Source organism: Hylaeus anthracinus, unplaced genomic scaffold, assembly GCF_026225885.1.
Source record: "Hylaeus anthracinus isolate JK02 unplaced genomic scaffold, UHH_iyHylAnth1.0_haploid 12002, whole genome shotgun sequence".
NCBI classification, from domain to species: Eukaryota; Metazoa; Arthropoda; class Insecta; order Hymenoptera; family Colletidae; genus Hylaeus; species Hylaeus anthracinus.
In genome coordinates, this window is record NW_026534349.1 from 16,470,329 (window position 1) to 16,492,196 (window position 21,868).

Below are 21,868 nucleotides of genomic sequence, written 5' to 3' on the forward strand. Positions count from 1 at the left end.
TGATAAATCCCAATTAAAGTGCTTTTATGTCGTTTCTTATATGTCCCTTTTTACTGGTCCGCCAGAAACCATAAAGAATTTGCTTGAAGAAACTTCGAGTCGCCTAATAGTTTCCAAGCTAGTATTACAGAGTGAACTTTCGAGGATGGCTTCACCCTCTAAACTTTGTTGCTTTACAAATCTGAGAAGTTTCATAAAAATCGGGCTGGACGGTGGTGTACTTCACCGATGTTCTTTGTGAACGCGGAAATCCTAGCTCTTTCGCAACATTCTGCAGGACAATTTTTAACATTCCTCCCGATATTAAATTAATTTCGTCTCCCTCGTAGGGTTAGTCGCCTTGTCAACGTAAAGTTTTCCCTCGAGATAACCCCATTCCCGCAGTCTTGATTGCCATCTCAAGTTTTAATTTCTTGAAATTATTCTACTTGCGAAACAGCCACCGTATGCAGTTTTTACAAGCACTATTATTTGTAATAATGTACGTTTCGTTTAAGTGCGTGGACACTTTCTCAATTAGATCTAAACAAAATTACGAACTTACTAATAAATTTCAGTCACAGAATACTTCATTTAATGTTTCATCAATTCAAACAAACAAACAAAAAAAAAAAAATTTATGTCTTAAAACTTTATTTACCTCGCGACACTAGCTATTTTTTCATTGTACCCCACTAATATTATACCATTTATTTTTTAATATCTACCCATGAATGTTTTTCAAACGTTGAACACTTTTTCCAAACTTTTCTATATAAATAACTCCATAGTTTCCTTACGAGATTCAATATCCCATTCAAAACTTTAACATCATTAAACGTTACAATAAGTACACATCAAAATTAGAATTTAGCAAGGAAAAACTGTATGATAATAATTGATATCGTATATAAATTATTCTTTGGAGAGGGTGCACTTTTCAATCGTACGCTTTCACCATTCAACTTTCTCTAACTCGTCTTCGCCCACTGTTTTCAAATCAACGTACGTCCTTTCGACAGCTTACGCCAAGGAATATTGGATCGCAGGGAGGCGAATAGGCGTCGGCGATAATTAAATCGGTGAAACCGCGACCGTCGATTTCCGCGGCCGCGTCGCACAGATTGCCGCAGCCCTCCCGGGGACGGGAAAATCCGTTGTCGCTACTGCAACGCGATAGTCTGTTTCCAATCCGTTGTTTCCCCCGATTGAAACCAGCTATTCGTTCTCACCTCCCTTGTTTGCAATTTTCTATCATCAAATTGTCCAGCTCGGAAGTCGATCTGGCGTTTCGACAAATTTCTGTGACACGCGAATGGTCAACGAGTTCGATCATCGGTAGTAAGAAATGGTTACTCGCGAGATCACATAGGTAATTTGATAACGCTTCATTTATGGAGCATTGTAATTTCAACCCATTCCAAATTTCACAAGCAAGCTATTATTATTATTATTATTATTATTTTTAAGTGTTTGTCGGTGATTTTTATTCTCAGTCACCTCCAGCGGTGTCCTATTAGGTTTGGGAATTCGCAGATGACGTGGCTGGGTGTTTCCTTTCCCCACATCATCTACACAGGTCGTTAGAGTCCCATATTTTGTGTAGGTAGCAAGGAAAATGACAGAAATTTAAATTTGTTGCTAACCACTTACGCCAAGTTTTAGTAGCATAAAGAGACAAGCTATAAAAATTACTTCGGTAACAAATACGAACGCGATGAAAAAGTTCTTGGAAAGTAAATGTAAAGAAGTTGCTTCGAACCTCCGTAAGCCTAGTTAATAAGTTCTTCGGTGGATTAACGTGATAAATTATTCCGACGATTACTCGATCCGTCTAGACGGTGAAAAACAACTCCTGACACGAAAAAGTCACGAAAAGTTCATCGAGCTACGTTCAATTTCACGGCCCCTCCGAAGTCAGTTGGAGCGTGACGAAATACACAATGGATTTGCTCGATACGATTTCTCGCAGAATTCGGCATCACGCCAGCCTGAAAATGTTTCCTTGCGATTTACGAGGTGCTCCATGCAAATCGAGAGCACCGCGGGAACCGACTTTAATGCGATACAGCGACACAAAATCTATTCTTGCATCTGTTTCCAAAAGTTTTCAACGTTTTGATAATTCTGTTTACATAAAAGCTGTTGCTTGGTTTATTCTTTAAGCGTTCAGATCGTGCACTACGTAAAAGTATGGAAATAGAAAATGAAACAGAGGAAGAAATCGTCGAAGAAGTAGACGAAGAGATATATGAAACAATTAATTATATACTCGATAAGAATGACTGCGTTTTCTTTTTTTAACTCAAACACAGCACGTCGTTAAACGGCTTCCAGGATCGATACGTAAACGTTTGCATACCGTAGACGACAAAAATGCATCTCGCGTTACCGTTCGCGGCTCTGTTGTCGACTGCAAACCGAGACGAGGTATTCTGAAATGGGTAATAAAAAAAAGAGGAATCTTCCAAGCTCGCCCTTGATCGTCTCGAATAAAGGATAACGATGACGTAAAAGCGAATGTCCTTGACGGCCACTGATGGCTGCTACGAGGAACTAACAACGAAGACCTTGTGTTCCCTTTTTAAAAATCGTCTGCATCGATTACAATCCCAACATTTTATTTTGTCGATCTCTGTGAACTTTTACGCTTGTTATTTCTGTATACTTTTGAGAAGGCGAAACGAGGACAGTGCGAAATTCCGAGGAAAAGAAGCATCCTCGAGGATTCTTAGAGATCGGCTCGCGTTTCGAACCTGACAGTTCAAACGATATCGGATTTATCAGAGACGGCTAGCTCCTGAGAGACCAGAGATTAAGACACGAATGGACTTAGAGAGGACCTTATTACTCAACGAAAGATTATTTTTTCAGTTGTGAAGCTTGGAAAGTATTTGTGGACTGAAAATATTTTCGGTTACGATTGAAAAAAAAAAGCTTATCGAAAGAATAACGTTTAGCAGAAGAAATGTGGGAACTACGCCCATTTACTAATTATTGCCAATATCTAATATGTCATAGACTATTTGTTAACGACTAAAAATGGAGAACACACCTGTGTAATATAAATTCTATTATCAACAAAACGAGTAATGCACGAGAAGATATCGTTTTAATCTAAAAAAAAAACTATATAATGGGACGACACATTCCCCATCCCTAGTCCACGCGTAAGTCTCCCTTTTATCACTCACAATTCCGGCGAGAGAACAAACAACGATCCCTAAGCGTCCAACTTATTCACGGGATTTACCTCCACGCGACGTTTATTTATTCTCTGAAATAAAAAGTCGGCTCAGAGGATATCGTTTCCAAAGGTGTTGACGAGATGAGGGATACGGTGGAGCTTCTAGAGGTACTGAAAAGGGGAAAGCCTCTGTAAATGCTATAACAGCGAGGGCATCGCACGAGTCCGTCTATAGGTTGTAACGTAACTCTTCGAGATCTATAAAATTAAAAAGAACTCACAGTGTCGTTGTTTCATCATTACTGTATATATTATCATATCGAAGTGCGCACAAATTTTAATAATACAATTTGTTGAATTATGTTTATATACATATTAGATTAGTATATGATAGATGTACTAACTCAAGATATACTATTCCAACGAATCTATTATACGATGCTATAATAGCTTCATTGGATGCAAATTATAAAATCATTTTTTATATTTAACTTTGTACATTAATAGAATATACATAAAAATTATATATGCATGTTTGTCTATTACATTATATATAATGTTAAATATAAAAATGATTTTTCGATTTGCATCCAACAAATCCATTTAACAAAATGTGCTCAACTAGGTACTATATATCTTGTACTATTCGAAGCCTGTCCCCTACAAGGTCAGTTTCCTGCGAACATTAGCGTATATTTGCCCTTCTCGGATTACGCGGGGTCGAATCGAACGATTTGACCAATCGATCAATCGTCAGGTCGTGACTCCTCGACGGTGGTGATCTGTAGCCAAAGTATTTATTCCGCGCGTTTCCTTTGCGTCGGCGTACTCGGGAGAACCCGTTGACGTCGTCTCGAACCGACTAACCGGGCAACAGGTTGGAAGAATCGCGATGAGACAAACGAGCCGCCTAAAACCGGGCGACAGCCAGTGAAAAAGGAAAGTGAAGAGGAAAAGTCGAAGATTCCGTTCAAGAACCTCGAGTGTCTCCCATCGAGTGCGAAGAGATACGTGACTGGTTTCTTTTTTTTTTCTTTTTTTTTGTTTCGTGTCGTTCATTGGGCCTCCGTGGCCCCGACGAAAGAATCCACGGGAAGATGGCCGAGGAAGAGAGACACACGGAACCGGAAGCTAAGGGAGTGCCATCGGAATCCGTGGAACGACAAGTTCCTCTCTACCCTATCACGGTATGAGACCTGTCGCCTTGCTTGCTTATCAGAATTTCTTTCTCTTTTTAACAGGGTACCCTTTTCACGATCACATAGGACTTTTGAAATTTGGTACATTCATTTATAAACGTATACACGAGATTCTGTTAAAATTTACATCTGTCATCGATAATTTTGAAATTGTTTGAACACAATTTGGTAGAAATATTTCGAAGATCTTGTGCATCAAAAATATCAACAAACAAAAAATCTATTTTTTGACCCAGAGAAGAAAGGGCGACCTCAAGTTTATTTTTATATTAATTTGTCTCGCATTTTCCACGTTGGTTATATTATTTATCACGTCTACTACTCGATGAATCTGGCTCACTCTGACGCAAATATGGATCTTACACTTCTGTTGTCTAGCGTATAAAGTTCTCCACCACGACACACCTTCGTATCCACGCAACATAATACAACTTAATCCTGAATCTCATGCCAACGGCTCTCCCAGCACGCGAGCCGAATCCCTTCTATCCATCCCCGTCTCTCACTCTGTCGAATTCTCTGATTGTACCTCGCTATTTCTTTAACACGCGGTTAAACCTCCATCCTTAACTATCCTTTATTTCAATCTACTCATTCTCTGTTCTTTCTTCCTTCGTATATATTTTGTATTATAATTATAAAGCTCTAAAGCAGTTAGACATAGAATCACATCAAATTGATCGCTAAAAAGAAAAACAAGCTTTTACGAAAGAAAAAACACAATGTTGCGTGCCCCTCTGTTCTATGATTTCAACTATATCTATCTCAGCTATACGTCAACCAGATAGTAGGATCAAATCCGAGCGCTAAAATTACTGTGATCAGATACAATCCGCTGCTAGAATACACTTTAATATGAGATCCACTCCGGTAAGAACCACCCATACAGCTTTTAACACTTTACACTCGAGAGGTGATTTTTACTCTCGAGCGCAAAGGGTCGAAATCTTTTAACACGTTGACCGTCAGACTAATACCTACCCTTGAAAATTACTACTTTGATTAAATTTTGTTTACAGATTACTGAAAATTACATAATCAAAGATTTATCATTTATTCAAATTCATTTTCTTTGACCCTTTACATTTCAGATTTCGTTTTTTTCATTCTTCAGTGAAAGGCACAGTTACCCATATATGGTGACGTCGCGATCAACGTGTTAAAAATATCTTTCTGTATCACGCAATCGTCTTTACAGTGTATCTTCTAACCCGTTAGATTGATCCATGCGACTAGAAACCACCGATAAAATAAAATATCCAAATTCCCATCCTGTTTTGTCACAGGTGGAGAAGAAAAAGTGTGGGGATGCGAGTAGCTGCGAGGAGACTGCGACCAAAGATGCAACAAACGGAAGGAAAGAAACGTCAGGAACGGAGAGCCAAGCCCAGAGAATACAACAGACGCAATCGGTGCCACAGCTGCAACCTGCCGACACGCAAGCCGACAGGTGAGCACGCGATTCTCCCTGTAATCCCCGTCTGTCGAGTAATATTATCGACGATGGCTCTGCCCGGAAGGGATCCACGGCGTTCGCAACGATTTACGATCACAGCCGCGCCTATTCGAGCCGCGTGCGTCAGCCGCAAAAACGGCTGGACAAGACAGCCGTTTCCCGTGGCAATCGTTCCAGAAATCAGGGAAATACGCACAAAAAGTATATGGTCAGCATTTATTAAACTAATGGCGTAGAAGCGCCACGATCGAAGCGTTTCGTGTACGCTGCAGGCCACCCACTTTCACTGACGCTAAATGCTGTTTTATTTATTATGATCAATAATCACCGAGTGACTGAAACTGTTCACGTAAACTACTTTTACAATGCATTGAGGTTTCTTTTCAAGTTTTATTTTCATTCGATTTTTTAATAGAATAGTAAGAGCCCCCGCAGACTGCAGACTTTCTATCGGCCGATAGTTTGATCGGGTTTTTAATCAGCATGAAAATATATGTAAATGCGCACACTACAACGATTCGGTATCGGCCGATAAATAAGTTTTATGGGCTACACGATTGCATTAAAACTAATCTATCGGCCAACTGTTAATCAGTATGGCGGTTTATAACTGTCCGCACACATGCCGATTGTTTTCTTGCCGACTCGGCGGATAGTTATCGTCCGATAGAAAGTCTGCAGTCTGCGGGGAGGTGCTAATCCTTCGATTTTCCGGTAATAGGGTCGAGAATTTTTGTTTATACCGAAGCAACAGGTTATTCGTAATAAATCCCTAAAGGATACTTGAAGTCGACGCCTCTAAAATGATATCTAATAACTTGTTCGCTTCGAGATACAAGTTTGGATTAACGCGAGGGTGGTTTGAAAAATTGTGAGCCTATTGACTTTTAATTTGGGTCATGTACTTTGTGGACTTGTTTTTTAAATTACTGGGTTATTGAAGACGTTTTAGATACAATGCATAGTGTGAAAATTATTGCAAAAGGGACCTATTATTTTAGATTTTCAAAATTTATACCCTTATTCGTTCGACACCGTTTGTTCGTTCATTTAAGTGCGTAACTTATTATAGAAAGTTATTGCACTACTGCTTACTTATTACTAGCTTATTTCCATTCTTCTTATCATCGTCTTACATGACTTTTTCATTATTTTAATACTGTTTACTCTACAGTATCTCTTACTTTTCATCTATTGGGGCCCGCTGGGCCCCCCTCTAGCACAGGTACCTCGGGGTTGCTCAGCCCGTACTGTAACTATAAACACCGTTACAGCCCCCGAGGGTTCGTTCGATACCTCTGAAAATGCATGTAACAAAATTGGATTGAAACAGAAATCTCATCTATAGTGTTAACGCTAATGCTCGAGGTCCACGATATAAAATAATCCTTACCTTCTTAAATATACACGGCGTATTTGTAGAAGAACTTTGTCGAAGAATTTTGTAGAGAATGTATAGAAATTTTCGGTCCACGCGCTTATGGTTTACGGAATATGGAAAACGTATGCTAAACGTACACAGAATGTACACACTTATGCAGAATGTAATATTAATATCGTTATATTATTTTGTCAAACATGTTCTGCATACGTTTTGTATACGCTTTCCATGTTACCATGCATAACAAACGCATAGAATCCGCAGTCTATAGATTATCATCGACGTTAACGTGAAACAGTCGCTGCGAGCTGATTGCGAGAATCGGAATGGTGCAGTACTTGTAGCAGCTGTTTCAGTTAACCTCTTGAGCGATTACGACGTATACTATCGTGTCATGTGCACTATAGAGTGCTTATGACGGATATATCCGCTTCGAAGATATCCGCGCGAAAGTGTATAGGTACGATTTGCATATACTCGTTACGGATGATGCTAAAGGGTAACGAAGAGATGACTGATAAATAAAGTTACCTTACAAATTTTTTTAGATGATGGGTAAATAACTTTATCGATTGTTTATGTACAGATGCACACGATGAAGTATGAATCAATTATATTACGACTTTGGGTTGAATAGGCAAGAGAGATCGGTGTTATATGTAACATCTGTGTTATTTGGGGTACAAGCTGCATAGTAATTTCACCAAGCCATATTTTTCATAAGTTCAGTGTTCTATTTTATATTGGGTATTCGAAAAAGTTCGTGGCGTTTCTCAATCATTTGCATGATTTCGTCGCATCGTTCTGTGATTGGTTGACCACAGCGTGATACATCTGTGACATTAAATTTTTGATAGATCATTTTATTCGTAAAAACCACAAATTTTTTCATAAACCTGCGTAGCATTCTTGCCTTGATTGAGCGCAAAACGCCACGAACTTTTTCGAATATTCAATATTATATTTCTTAAACCACAATGCTTTTTTTTTGTTAAAATACACACCGGATTATAATTATAATTGTAAAACAAAAATGTAGGAAGTACCTAGAATGTTGAGGTGTACTAAAAACATTTTTGTCGAAATCTTACAATTTCTATTCCATTCCTCCAAAAATAAATTTCACCATCTTTGATTTCCAAGCGTTCGATTTTACAAATCAGAGCACATGCCGTCCTCCTGGGCATCGATGGCCACGGGGGATAAATCATCGAGAAACTACGTAAATTCAATCACGGCCAGCTCACAATTCCATTAACACGCAATTTCCGCGTGAAAACCCTGGAAAGGACTCCGCATCGGGAGCGGCGAATTCAAAAGGGAGCGCAAGAATGGAATTCTCCTTTCTGCTATTGTTCGTTCCGCGTCCTTCGATCGGGAAACATCGATAAAGAAGAAGAGGGGAAGCTTGAGAGAAGAAAATGCGTAGACGCGATTCGTTGACCGAGAAAACCTTTGGAACCGGCGTATTGAAAATACGAATGTAGACATTGCCTTGACGATAATATGCCAAAGCCACGAAAGTCGACGGTCCTTTTGCAGGATTTGTCGCTGAAAGACTACCCCGTTTCGTGAGCTTTTACTGTGGTTTCGGTGCTCGGTTACACAGAACTTCTTTATGTTGACGGAACACATCCGACAGACGAATTCTCTATGAAGTTGACCTATAAAACCACGAACAAAATGATCGATAAGACGTCCTATAGTACCTTGACCATTGTAAAATAGAAGTTGGCGAGTGGATCCAAAAACGCTAAGTGCTGGGTACCGAAAGGGAAACTTTTGTTCGAGCTACGGCTACAGTGTAAAAATTTAACGCTGGGTTTGTGGAGCACGGTCATTTTTACTTCACGAATTTCATAAAGAAAATTACATTTTTCGCCAAACGCTAATGCTGACATTTATTCACATAAAGAGACTAGCATACATCCAAATTGCTTAGGTAATAGACATAATCATGATAAAAAATGGCGATGTTAGAAAGTGAACATAAAAAAAGAGACAATGTGGTAAAGATACTTCAAAGCTCCGTAAATCCAGCGTTAAATCAAGATCTGCTTTCAGGGCTACAAGATGAAACGTTCGTTTTGTCTACTTAGCACCAATCGCTTGTGTAATCAAACGCCCCCAATCCTTACCGAGAATCGAACCGAGAAAACCAGCTTCGCAGATTCAAATCTCGCATTCGCGATGTTTACTCAACGATAATAGGCAGTAAGTTCTGTTCAGAGATGAAATTATTGCGAGAAATTAAGAGCCACGCGAGAGTGGATACCACGTTTAATGTTAAAGGTTATGGATGATATTTCAATGGTCGATAGGGAGAAAATTACCGGAGACCTTATTTACCGCCTACAGATTCGATCACGAATGAATCTTCGTATCGGTCGACTGTCTAATACTCGAGGTTAATTAATTTGAGGCTCATCCGGGCTCATCAATGTACGAAACCAGGTTCCGCTGGGATATCAGTCCGCGAACGTGATGGATCGAATTTCACCTGAAAGATTATCTTGGGGATACTAAGGCCGACGAACGATATAACACGAAAGATAGGAATCTTTGAATAGAAATGAAACGGAATGCGAGAGGACGGTATCTTTTTCTCGTAGCTACAAAGAATATAATATATCCATAAGAAAGAATTTTGCATTAAATTTCAAATTTAGATCAGTAAAATAACACCTACACTGGACAAGACATGTATTTTTAATGAAAATCGGGTTCTGGAAGGACGAAAATACCTTTGCACTGTGAAAGCAATGCATACTTGTGCGTTGAAGGATAAACTGTTGGAGGTTTAAGCTTCTATCAAAGTTTTCGAAAATCGCCATCAAGAATTATAAATTTTTTTTTTATAAATTTACGTTAAGTGTTTCTTACGTTATGTGCTTGCGAATCAGATCTTAAATATATATCCAACCTATTTAAATATATTAAATACACATGATCGTTTGTTTTATTGCTAGAGTGAGACTCTAACAAAAGATACAGATGTCCCACAAAATCGGACATTTCTGATGCAACAGCCTATTAATTTCTCGAAAACTAGACCTACTTCACATCCACAAGATGAGTGTAATCTCTTAACTACATAATATAATCGCTTTCATCGTGCCTCTGGCTAGGAAACTGGACCCACTCTGATCAGGACATCCGTGGAGGAACGGACTTTAGTATAATTGATTCAACGAGGAATTTGACCGAAAGTGCGCAGATCACTCGACACCCTTTTTGCCCCGAATATCGCGCATTTCGTTATCGTCGAATTCGTTTGAAATCCGACTATCTTTTCGCGATAGATCCGTAGCACACGACTCTCCAAAGCGACGTTTAACAGACGAATCGCGCGTTTCCCAGACAAATCCAGCATCGGAACAAACACTGAGCGCGGTCACGAGTTGGAAACAAACATTGGCAGTTCTGATGTTAACGACGGCCATCGAGGGGTATGCGGCTGATTAATTACGACGAATTAATCAATTCACACCCACCCGTCGCAGGGATCTGTCCTAGCAGGCGGTGAGAGTAAATTGAAACCTGGCAAACGGTGTAGGAAATTGAACCTGTACTCGGTCGATCGAGAGCAAGAAAGGTCGAACGTGTCCTGACGAATCAGCTCGGGCTACGGAGCGACATCCGCCCATGGGAGAGACCCCCTTGATAAATATGGATGACACGGGAGTTGTCTCCGACGTTATGCACCCCGAAACCCTCCTCGACGAGCGAAAATTGTCGGCATTCCAGCTACGTACTCGGCCAAGTTGTTTTCCCAGCAGCCGAGCCAGAGAATTATTCGACGCTGATCCCTTCGATTGCGGTCGTTTCGTCGTTATCGAACACCGAAAGCTATTAACGAAAGCTCCCGCGGTACAATTGCCACGAGAATACGCTAGGTACTGTCCTCGAAGCTATCGTGGAAAATTATGTTTGCTGTAGCGGCCCCAGGGTCTCGAGAAACAGTACTAGATGTTCCTTAAGAGGATACTCGTCCTTTGGGTCAGTTTCGAGACACTATTCGTGATTTTTTTTTTTGCGGTCAATGTATAGTAAACCACGTTAAGTTGCTGACTGTCTAGAAACCGAAGAGGATCAGGACAAAAAGAGTAGGTCGCTCGCTCCGCTCATTAAATAGTAGTTACATGTCATGAAGTCACAGACATGGGAAACTTAACTCTTTACTTACTGATTTTCTCAAAAATTTTAAAATCTAGGCGTCCATCTAAGTCTTATATCATCTTATAGTGTTGTCTCTAAGAAGCTTCCAAAAGGAAAAAAGCTTGTGCTCCAATCCAACAATTAAAAACGAATTTTATAAAAGTGGACTTGAAAGTCACGATAGGTTTCAAAGGGTTTAATTGATACAGCACCATGAGAAAATTGACGGGACTTACAAGTCCCGCCAGTAAGTAAAGGGTTAAGTTGTTGTTTGATCGGTATAATATTTCACAGTAACGGCAATGTATTCCAGTTGTCATTCGCTCTCGTCGCTCTCATGTTTCTCTTTGACGATCTTTGTCCCGCGAAAAATAATAATAATATTTATAACTCGAGGCGGAGCGGCGACCTGATTCGACGGCGACTAAACGTGATAGCACTGTACTTGATCTGAACTTTCGAAATTTGGTACCAACAACTAGCAGAACACTACTATGATCGTCTGAACTCATCTATGGTATAACGTCAGTCAAACGCTCCTTTCCAACATCCAACGCTACGAAAATCGAGCCAGGCAAGGAGGGGAAATGTGAGCGCGAAATTCTGAAATATAATATTCCCTGAAATTTCGGATGCTCGAATGTCCAGATTTCAAAGGATTCCGAAAATGTCGAGGTATCGACGTTCCACGCGTTCGAATTTCGAAATTATTAATCACAGAGACTCGACGGGTATGACGTACCTCGAAACTGGAAATTAACAGGGGAGGACGCGACGATGCTTTTCCATTCCGATGAACAGTAAACTCGCGAGGCGTTACACTCGACCATTTTATCGGTGAAAAAAATATTTCAGCAGATGGTTCTGAAAGCGCACTATCCGCGGAGTGTCGCGATCGATTCTGATCCGTCGTTGGCGAATTTATTCGCTCAATTACGTCAGCATCGCGGCATGTTGGTTTTCATTTGTTTTCAGTCGAGAGAAAAAATATTTCTCTTTAATTCGTCGAGATTTTTGTAACGTTCACGATGTGTATATATACATATATATATATAAAAAAAAAAAAAAAAATATGCAGTGATGTACGTAACGTTACGCGTAAATTATACTGTACAACTTGTGTATTATTTTGTTTTGATTCAAATATTTTTTAGTTCGCTAGAAGCTGAGAATTTCTAATAATTGAACACATCGGAATCGATGGTACGATTCATCTGACGAAACGAATAACGTGTATTTTCAGACAATTACGCGCTACAATCGCGAAAAGCAGCGGTACGCCGTAACCAGTATTAATACATCACAATTAATATTAAATACCAACCGAAATAACTTCTTCCGTATCGCATATGGGACAATTATAACTCGTCGTTAATTAAAACATTGCGTTGATTGCATTATGCATGCCTCGTTCTGACCTACCTACGTACGAACCTGATATACATAGATATTTATTAACGGTACCAGCCGTAAACACCTAGCATCGATGCTCGTGTTTCTCCATGCTGCAACTGTAATAATTAAGTGTAAATTTGTCGGGCCAGCAGCAATTCGGTGAAATCCCCTCGATGCTCGAGGACAGGGTAATATCGCGAGTACAAGCCGCGCTGCAGGAGCTGGGAACAAAGAGGCAACCGAGACCAATTACCAGCGAGTTCGCGAGTTTATGCTTCGCGTGTAATTCGTCCTGGCAATTCGAAAATAGTGACGTTTCGAAAACAACTAGATTCGCAAACAGCTACGACAGGGTCGACGAAGAACGCGACGATCTAATTCTCGAGGAAAACAACGCGAAGAGATGTAACGCAAATAAATTCAAGGTTTTGAAATGCTTTTTTGGTGGATGGAATTCGGAGCGATCAGAGACAACCCATCGAATAGGAAATACTGAGTTTTCGGAACTCAATCGTACATTGCGATAGCGAGAATTTAAGGGTGGCCTGAACGTCGAAACACGAGGGAATTTTTAAAAATTTATGAAGCGAAAATGGTTCAAGATGGTAGTTCAAAATTTTGCATCTTCGAGTATGCAGTTCTTGGCAAGTTACGTGAATTTGTATATACATAAATAAACAGAAATCTGCGGTTGTTTATGGACTTATGATAAGTCAAAATAGGGTAAAATACATGAGAATGTGCACAAATGCAAAAGTATATAAAATATCTACGATAACACATGTAACTGTTTAGAAGATAAGATATACTTTCATTTAGGTTTCCAATTTTTATTCTGTATCTGTGAAAATATGAATTTGTATAAAGATCTGCAGTGTAATAATCAATATTCACTGTAGCACAAAGAATATGTTACTAAACGTTTCGACTTGGTAACACTCGGTAGCTGGCAAAGACAAAGATACGAAGTTTGGAACATTTGTCCACTCTCGAAACAAATTTACAAATCACTAGCATTGGCTGTAACCAGGTACTCGAAAACGATTATCGGCAAAGACAAAGGGAAACGCGTTTAATACTTTTCATACTCCGCAAATCTATGTATACAGGTTCGTATAAAAAAAGATTCCTCTCTCGGGATGTTCCTTTGTGAGTCGGCCTAGCGTACTTCTTTAATGCATGCCATCGCTGTGGGACTTGATAAAAAGTTCTCGGTAGAGATACCTGTCGGAAAAAGGTCAAACTGTTCTCGTGAAATTGCGAAAATCCACGGCTAAAGGTAGTAGAAAGAATTGATAGACCCTCGGTCCTTTTGAGCCGTCTCGTTCTACAAAGGAACCTAATCGATGAGTCCCGTTCTCGTTAACCCTTTCATTTTTGCGCTTCGTTCGAGAATCAAACAGATTTCGCTACTGTGAATATCAATAGTAGCAGCCGAATGGGCTCTGCTGCAAATGAGTATAATGATTCCGTCGCTTTGTCCCGCATCTACGTCAGGATTAGCGAGAGGAAAATGGCTAACCTGGTAGACTAGCCTATAACCTGTTATGCTTCTACTGTTGACAGACTTTCATGATCCACCACTCACAAAATCACTAATTTCGCCCCCCACTTTTTTTAGCTATTTATCGCATAACTCCTTCGATACCTCAACCTTATTCGTAAGGTGCTGATGGCATGTTTTTTTTCTCCCTGACATGCTTTAGGTACAGGATGACTTCCGCGGAAGTTATCTGGGTATAAAGTTTTTCCTTCGTTTCTTAGACCAACAGTCAACTTCTTGGCATACTCTTTGAGCTTGGCCCACTTCTCTCCGTCCCGTCCCACGTTATCCACCATAGACTTATAATGACCAAGAATATCTCTCCGCAGAACGAAACTTAAAACATTTAATTCTAGCCGAGCTACATTCCAACTTTAATAACCTCTTCAGACCTGCTGCGCATTAAAATGTACACGTATCTTAAGATTTCTTCTTATTGCGACATAATTAGTTTCTTGAAATAACAGATCTCGCTTACCCAAGGATGATTACTGTTTAAGTGTTCTTTCGACTAGGGACGCCTGTCAAAAAAACGTGTCATTTTCTGCACAAAAACTTTTGCATTAGGAATAAGTAAAATAGAGAATGACTCACTTGGTAAATGGATGTCGTTATATAACATTCAAATTACATTCCCTGAACTCCAAACAATTTGAGGAGTGGAGAGAGAAAAATTCAGGCCAGAAGAAGACCTCAAGACCTCCTTAAATACTCAAGTAAAAAATTCAATGTCCCATCAAAATTTGATTAGAAAAGTAAAGGGGACCTTTCCTTCGTTGAAATCTGAGTTCTGGCAATCGTGTACTGTTTGTACAACGTATGGAGTCTCGAAGAGTTTGTCGAAGGGGCAAATAAATTATTATCATTGTTATTCCATCGAAGGAATGTGTAGCAAACAGGAAATCAATATCGGTTAAACGAAATTCATTTTGCGAGAACGAAACGAATAGTTCCGCGATATCTACATCGTCTCGAGGATCAAAAAGCCTGTCTCGAGAGACACTGCACACGAATGTCTGGGCCAGAAGAGACCGGAAGCTCGAGTGGAGACCCCAGGAGGCTCTGTCTTATCTATACACCCTCCATCATCTTACAGCCAGTTCTTTACCTTTACGCTCGCACGAGCCTGTTGAGGCGAGGATATTTATGGCCTCGAGCAGGGCATACTCACGCCAACGCTTGTATCCTGGAAATATTCACGCTCTTCCCATCCCACTGTCAACATTTTTTATCTCTTCGATGGATCTGATGGCTACGTTATCCCCACGGATCTTTTCAGTTATCCTGTCATTTTCCATATGCTGGAAAAGCCTCTGAGACTACAAAAGCTGGAATGACTTTTAAAGACCTCATGAAACACTTACGATGGAAACACACGGCTGTCGTCCACATATTTCATCGAGGGTAAGTAACTGGGTAACCGAAAGATAAATGTGCCCATTTGTATAATTAATTAATTTCAGCTTCTCGACCGAGAAATGAACCCGGTTTACAACACTCTTCCAATCTACATATTTTAACTTGCTCTGGTTCTCGCAGTTCATATGTCACCGTACGATAAATCACTCCGTTTTCATCATGATTTATTGAGAACTAAATATCGCAAACTGGTACTGTGTTACATAGCTTGTGTCTACTTTTTATACGAAACTATAATTTTGAAAACACTGTAAATTATTTATCTATGCGATTTAATACGGCCTGGAAAACTTTAATATTACTAGATACTAGAAAAAACCTTTGAGGCGACTCTGTTTGATGGCATTTCCTGGATCAAGGGAGTCCAGAGAATGCATCGAGTCCAAAATCGGGACTGTCGTTCAAAAATTGTGGATTTTAGGGGGGGGGGGGGTTGTAAGGGGTGGGTTTGTCCGAGAGCGATTTCAAGGGGTGCATTTTGTAGGGGGCATCAAACAGAGTCGTCTCAAAGGTTTTTTGATTTTTTCACCCCCTTCCGTCGCCCCTGGACCCTTCTGAAGTGCCGTTTTTCTGCATTACCCCTTTGGGGGGGGGGGGGGGTGGTGAATTAACCCTTTCTCATCAATTCTCGTCAATACAACTTTGCACACACCCAGAGGACACTTCAAAACTAAACCTCACGAAGTTTCCCGAAGATCGGTTGAAAACTCTCGGAGTTATGACGTTTGAAAATAGTGTCCCGTTTTTTTTACGGCTAGTGTATGACTCCTGGCTCGTCTGGTCGCGCATTCGAAATAGAATTTAGCAACAACAAATTTTGTGACAATAATTTGCGGCGCTATCAATTATTCATCGAAGATGGTAGTGTCTCCATATTTATACGAATTTTGCTTGTCTTGCTAAGTTTACGATTGAAATTTCTCATAGTACAAACCGCGCGGTATTCCAGGGAGAATGAAATTTCCACGACGTTATATCAAAAAGACGACACACCGTACGAATCAGAGTTACGGTTTCGCTCGTGATTGATGCAAACTGGTATTTCACAATAACGCAACTCATGCAGGGAAGAAGAAGCTTCATTTCCCTTTGCAAACGTCGTGTTTCATCAGAGAATCAGACTTATTCGCTTTGTACAAGCCCGAGGAAGAACTTCGATGTAAGCAAACAGCTTTAGCGAGACAGGACAATTATTAGAGATTCTAAAACAACGAAAAACAATAATTGTCACTCTTGAAGAGAGATTCACAGACTCCAGGCGATCCAGAGAGACCGTTGAGTACTTTTACGACGCGCTAATGGTTTCAAGACATTTTACAGCGATCGTAAAATGTTATGCGGCTCTTAAAAACCGTATGCAGCTAATTGACTGGGAGAAAAGAAAGTTGAAACGCCATAAAGAACTTGGTGGAGGATCATAGGCAAGACGTAATTTTATAATGGATGCAAAACTGATACCCGGAAGTGTTCGAAGAGTCTCATGTTAAAATCTAGACTTAAATAAATCGTAAATACGATAAGAAAGAGGATATTAAAATTGTTGGACGATAGTTTCTGGCTGATGAGAATCAGTGTCTGTTTTATCGGTCGCGAAATGCTTACGATACGAAATCCTTTTGGAGATGGACGGATTCCGTTTGCCTGAACTGAATGCTACCCTTGGGAAAAAGTAACTGACCAAGACAAATCGATACGAATGCAACAAAAGAGGTTCTACTGGAATCGGATCACCTAATCAACTCCCCTTGCCTACCTTTGATAAATTATATCAACACAAAGACTCAAGTTCTTCATACTTCTTTCCAAAGTCACTCAATTATTAATAATGTTTTTATCGCCAATTTTTTAGGACAATTGTAAGAGAAAATTAAATTTATTAATTAATTAGTCTGTTTCTCATCTCTCTAATCACAAAGATATGTATTTAGAATTATACATAGTTATAGTTTTACGTCGAATACAATTATCCTGAAGAGGATCAACGATTAAAAAAATAATACCGTAATAATATTTCCTCAAAAATTGAATTTCCATTTCTTTGTTATGATATATTTCATCGTGAAATTGAAATTGAAATCGAGTAACGTTAAATAAAATTCTACCAAATTCTAACATTTTTGCGATTTGACTCACCGTACTTGTACGTAAAAAAAAAAAAAGATTAATTATCGACTATTATCAAACGCGTTGGCACATGTCGTACAAGTCGCTACAACATCTTTTATACGAAAATGTCCCCACGCATCCCATCAGGGAGAAAAATGCAAGTTCTCCGTCGGCTGTTTCTCTTCGACGCGTGGGGTCACGACAATTCCCTGGTCTTACATTTTTCCTTGTAAATCCGACGTGAGTCGCTTCGCGAGGCTGAGGTTTTATTAGAATGGTATACGTACCATTCGAGACAACTCGGCGAGTATTTTTCGGAAGACGAAAGAAAACTGAAGAACAAACAGCGGTGCTAACCAAGAAGATGAGAATTTGGAGAATTAGAAAAAATTTTCTTCGTACTATGCCAATCACAGTTACAAGTTTAATAATTCTATTGGGAAAAAAGAAACTGATCTCCTCAACACTTCCATCTACAAGAGAAATCACTCACACAAAATTATGCACCCCCTAAAAAGCATTTAGAATTATTATTATTTTAAGTTACCGAGGTGCTTAGCTCAGGAGTACTGAGCTTTCGCTATCGTGTCCCTATCGTCCCAATTATTCCTCCGAGGTGATCGCGAAAACGTGTAACTTTTGTTCGAAATATTCCCGAATATCGTCGATAGTTCCAGAGATATTCATGGGCTAGGATTTAAATGGGATGACCTGTACAGCCTTGACTGGGCCGCTTTGCCTATATTTCCTCCACATTTTACTCGGTGGCTGTGTTTGAAAGGCTTTCACGGTTAAGCTCCCATCCGGAACGAGACCCGTGCACACACGCCACAGAAAGAAAGAAGCCGAGGAAGAACTTTATGCATAAATTATTTCTGAAAACAATACAGCCAGTCAATTACGAATTGAACGTACGGCGGTCGCAGTCGGGAAATCGTTTTAATCCACCCTAGCTTAACCAGTTTCACGCGAAATGAGGAAAACGTCCGTTTTTCCGGAAGGAAAACGGAGGGGAGGGGCGGGGGGATTTCTTTCTTCAAGCAAAGAAAATTACGACTGAACAGGCGAGTAAATCGAGATGAAATTTTTTACCGTTCGTTCGAGTCATAATTTTCTGTTTCAAAGGTATGCAAACGTTGATACAAATGAGTGGTACATCCTAACAGAGAAATATTAATTAATCTACTATTACTGAGTCTGATTGCTATGGTCATGGAAATTATAGCTGCATAAGAAATCATCTGAAACGTTATAAAATGCAATAGAGCCATAAAGATAAATTTTGCTATCATCCACACTGTATTATGTATTTATGATTCCATTCTTGTTCGTTTGTTTTTTCTCTAATTATAGAGTAAAAAATATTCTAAAAATGTATAACTTGCTTATGTTACATTTTCAAACAATAATGATAAATTCCAACCTCTTCAGGGTGAACTATTTTGTTAAAAACTAGGAACAATCCAAACAGATATTTATCGTGACCATGTCACGCGTTAAATGGTCATCTGTTTCGTTTGTTTCAGAAGAATCGAGGCCAGCGCCGACAACTCCGACTCGTTCAGCAATCAAAGGTAATTGTCAAAATTACAGGTAATTCCCTAGAGACACATTCTCCTATCGTTGATATCGAGGTACTAAAGGAAAACAGATTCGGAGCTTTACGGTAGAAAGGATTCATTTAATCTGAAAATTGAAACTCTTCTCCTCGGGGCAGCTTCATTTCACCTCGTGACGTCCGAGATAAGTTTCTCGTGGTGATATCACACGTTAACGAACCCTGTTACTACCACCGAAGAAATACGCACTAACACAGCTGTTAAACAGACGAATCCACGCGATGATAGGGTTTGTTGCATCGTAAAACTTCCATGCGGATCACAGGGGTAGCGCCAACCGCTGCTTTCATCGTTGAGAACAGCCGTTCTTAAATATTTGTATTCGCGACCCCCTTTCGCGGGACAATGGTCATTAACGACCCTTAGTTTTGCAAAAACAGCGAGGAAATTTGGATAAACTTGTAAAAAATAACCAAACACCAACTATTTGCGTTATCGATTGTTTCGTACTTATTATTATTAGTTTACTTTGATTTCTTTAGAATTTATAGAAGATTCGATAGTTGTAATAGGGATCTTGACTCCCTTATAATTTCCGACACCTAAATTATACGCAATTAATTGTCACCTTATAAACTTCGTGTATGAAAAATAATGAGTGAATTTTATTTATAAGGGTGCAAAGTCGCATAACTTGACTATAACACCCGATGTACGAGTCTTACATTTATCTTTCAGATTCATTTAATTTTTGCTTTACATTACTTTGCATAATTCTCTGTCATCCTCATTAGAGATGCTAGAAGTCTATTGGGACTCGCTGGTCATTTTATACCTCGGGTACTACGGGGTTGCTAAACTCGTACTGTAGCTACAATTGTAGTAGTCTTACTCTCCCAATACAACAAACGATTACGTGTATTTAATACATTTAATATATTTAAATAGGTTGGATATATATTTAAGATCTGGTTCATAAACACATAACATAAAATCCATTCTCAAATATTCATTATACAATCAAACGCAGCTACAGCCCCTGAGGGCGTAAGAAAAATAAGGCTCTTTTCTTTTACTGCAATATGACACCGATATTAAATTTTCAAACTAAGACTCCACTATTTATTAAATTCCTGACCAAAACTTGTTAAGGTAATTCATAGTTTAAGAGGCTCTGGGTTAAAAAAGTGGTTGGAAAATCGTTTCAGAGAGGAAAATAGCCTTCGTGTATTAATTGCGATATAAGCCTCGTGAAATGAAGAGCCCGACATTCGCGTCGAATAATTTATAACAAACAGGAGAGGCGAGTAATCGTCGGAGTCTCGGGCACCTCACAATACACGGAAAACCGGAACACAAGGATTTATAGTGAAACGAAAATTAGAGCTCTCGCAAGTGTTTACCGATACTTGAATGCTATATCAGGTACAGCGCCGTTCGTAATTATTTGAACGTTATTCTTCGTTTAAATTCAGGAAAATTGTCTAGCATTGCTTGACACAGGTTTGTCGTTGAAAGACTATCGATTTTTACGGTAGTTCCAGTGGTTCGAGAACATGAATTATTTAAGGGGCACAACACTGTGATAGGTTTAAAAAGGGAGGTATAGATATTCGGAGAATATTTATAAAGAAATTAAGCGATGAATTGGTTTCGAGCTTTCGGTATGTTTCGTTGCACGTATAAATAAACGAAAACCGGTTTTACAATGTTAACAACAGTTAACAGTTTCGTGGTAACAGCTAGCGATTATAAAGATGTTTCAAATGTCGAAACAACGTTAGTGTTATGCCCCTTTAATTACAGTCAAAGAAATTAGATCCAAAATGAGCTAATGTAACAATTTAAAATAATTTGATTTTTGCTTCCCGGCCCGATCACCAAAAATTGCTCTCCCATAATCGCATCAATCCAATTTTGGCTAAATGCGATCAATCGCGTGGATTAATGGACAGCCGTACGCAATATCTTTGCACGTGATGCAATATAAATAAATAAATAAATAAATAAATAAATAATTCATAATTCGCGTTTACTGGAATTATTATAAAGCTTCGCGTAATATTGCATGCATAATTACTATAATACGTGCTACTGTAAACATTTACCAGATATTATATTTAGGGGCATCCCCGAAACGCGTAATGCGAAATGGGGGAAGGATGGGACGAGGGAGAGTGAAATTCGTTGCGTCGAGGATTAACGAGAAAACGCGAGCGGAAATATCATTCGACGGGACGCGGAAGTTAAAGGGGGACGGCAAACGGGCTGGAAAAATGTTTGTGCTCGAACAGAAGGAATTGACGTCTCTGTACGTGCAATTATCTCGCGCAACGAACGTATCGATGCTCTCGCGAGCGCTTCAATCGATTGGCATTAATAAATAATACGCGCGATACCGTAAAAACGTATCCGTATTCATTTTAACCCAATATCCCCGCGGAATTATTAACTTGGTATACGCGGCGTCACTGATGAAAATTGGA

General features: G+C 39.5%; 2 protein-coding genes across 8 annotated transcripts in view; one reads left to right on the plus strand and one right to left on the minus strand.

Annotated features, from left to right (window-relative positions):
• The window catches only part of LOC128892339 (14 kDa phosphohistidine phosphatase-like), a 122,657-nt gene that overhangs the window by 22,773 nt on the left and 78,016 nt on the right, over nt 1–21,868 (minus strand). The window lies entirely within an intron of this gene.
• Nucleotides 1–21,868, plus strand: part of LOC128892322 (phosrestin-2-like) — a 52,893-nt gene that overhangs the window by 3,845 nt on the left and 27,180 nt on the right. For 2 of the 7 annotated variants that reach the window (XM_054152676.1, XM_054152680.1), the window contains exons 2-4: nt 3,924–4,353; nt 5,652–5,815; nt 19,350–19,397. In XM_054152676.1, the coding sequence (XP_054008651.1) occupies nt 4,264–4,353; nt 5,652–5,815; nt 19,350–19,397 (302 nt within the window). In that variant the 5' untranslated portion in view covers nt 3,924–4,263. Of the gene's footprint in view, nt 1–3,756; nt 4,354–5,651; nt 5,816–19,349; nt 19,398–21,868 lie in introns of those variants that run through there. The other 5 variants (XM_054152678.1, XM_054152681.1, XM_054152679.1 and 2 more) reach the window with 5 other exon arrangements.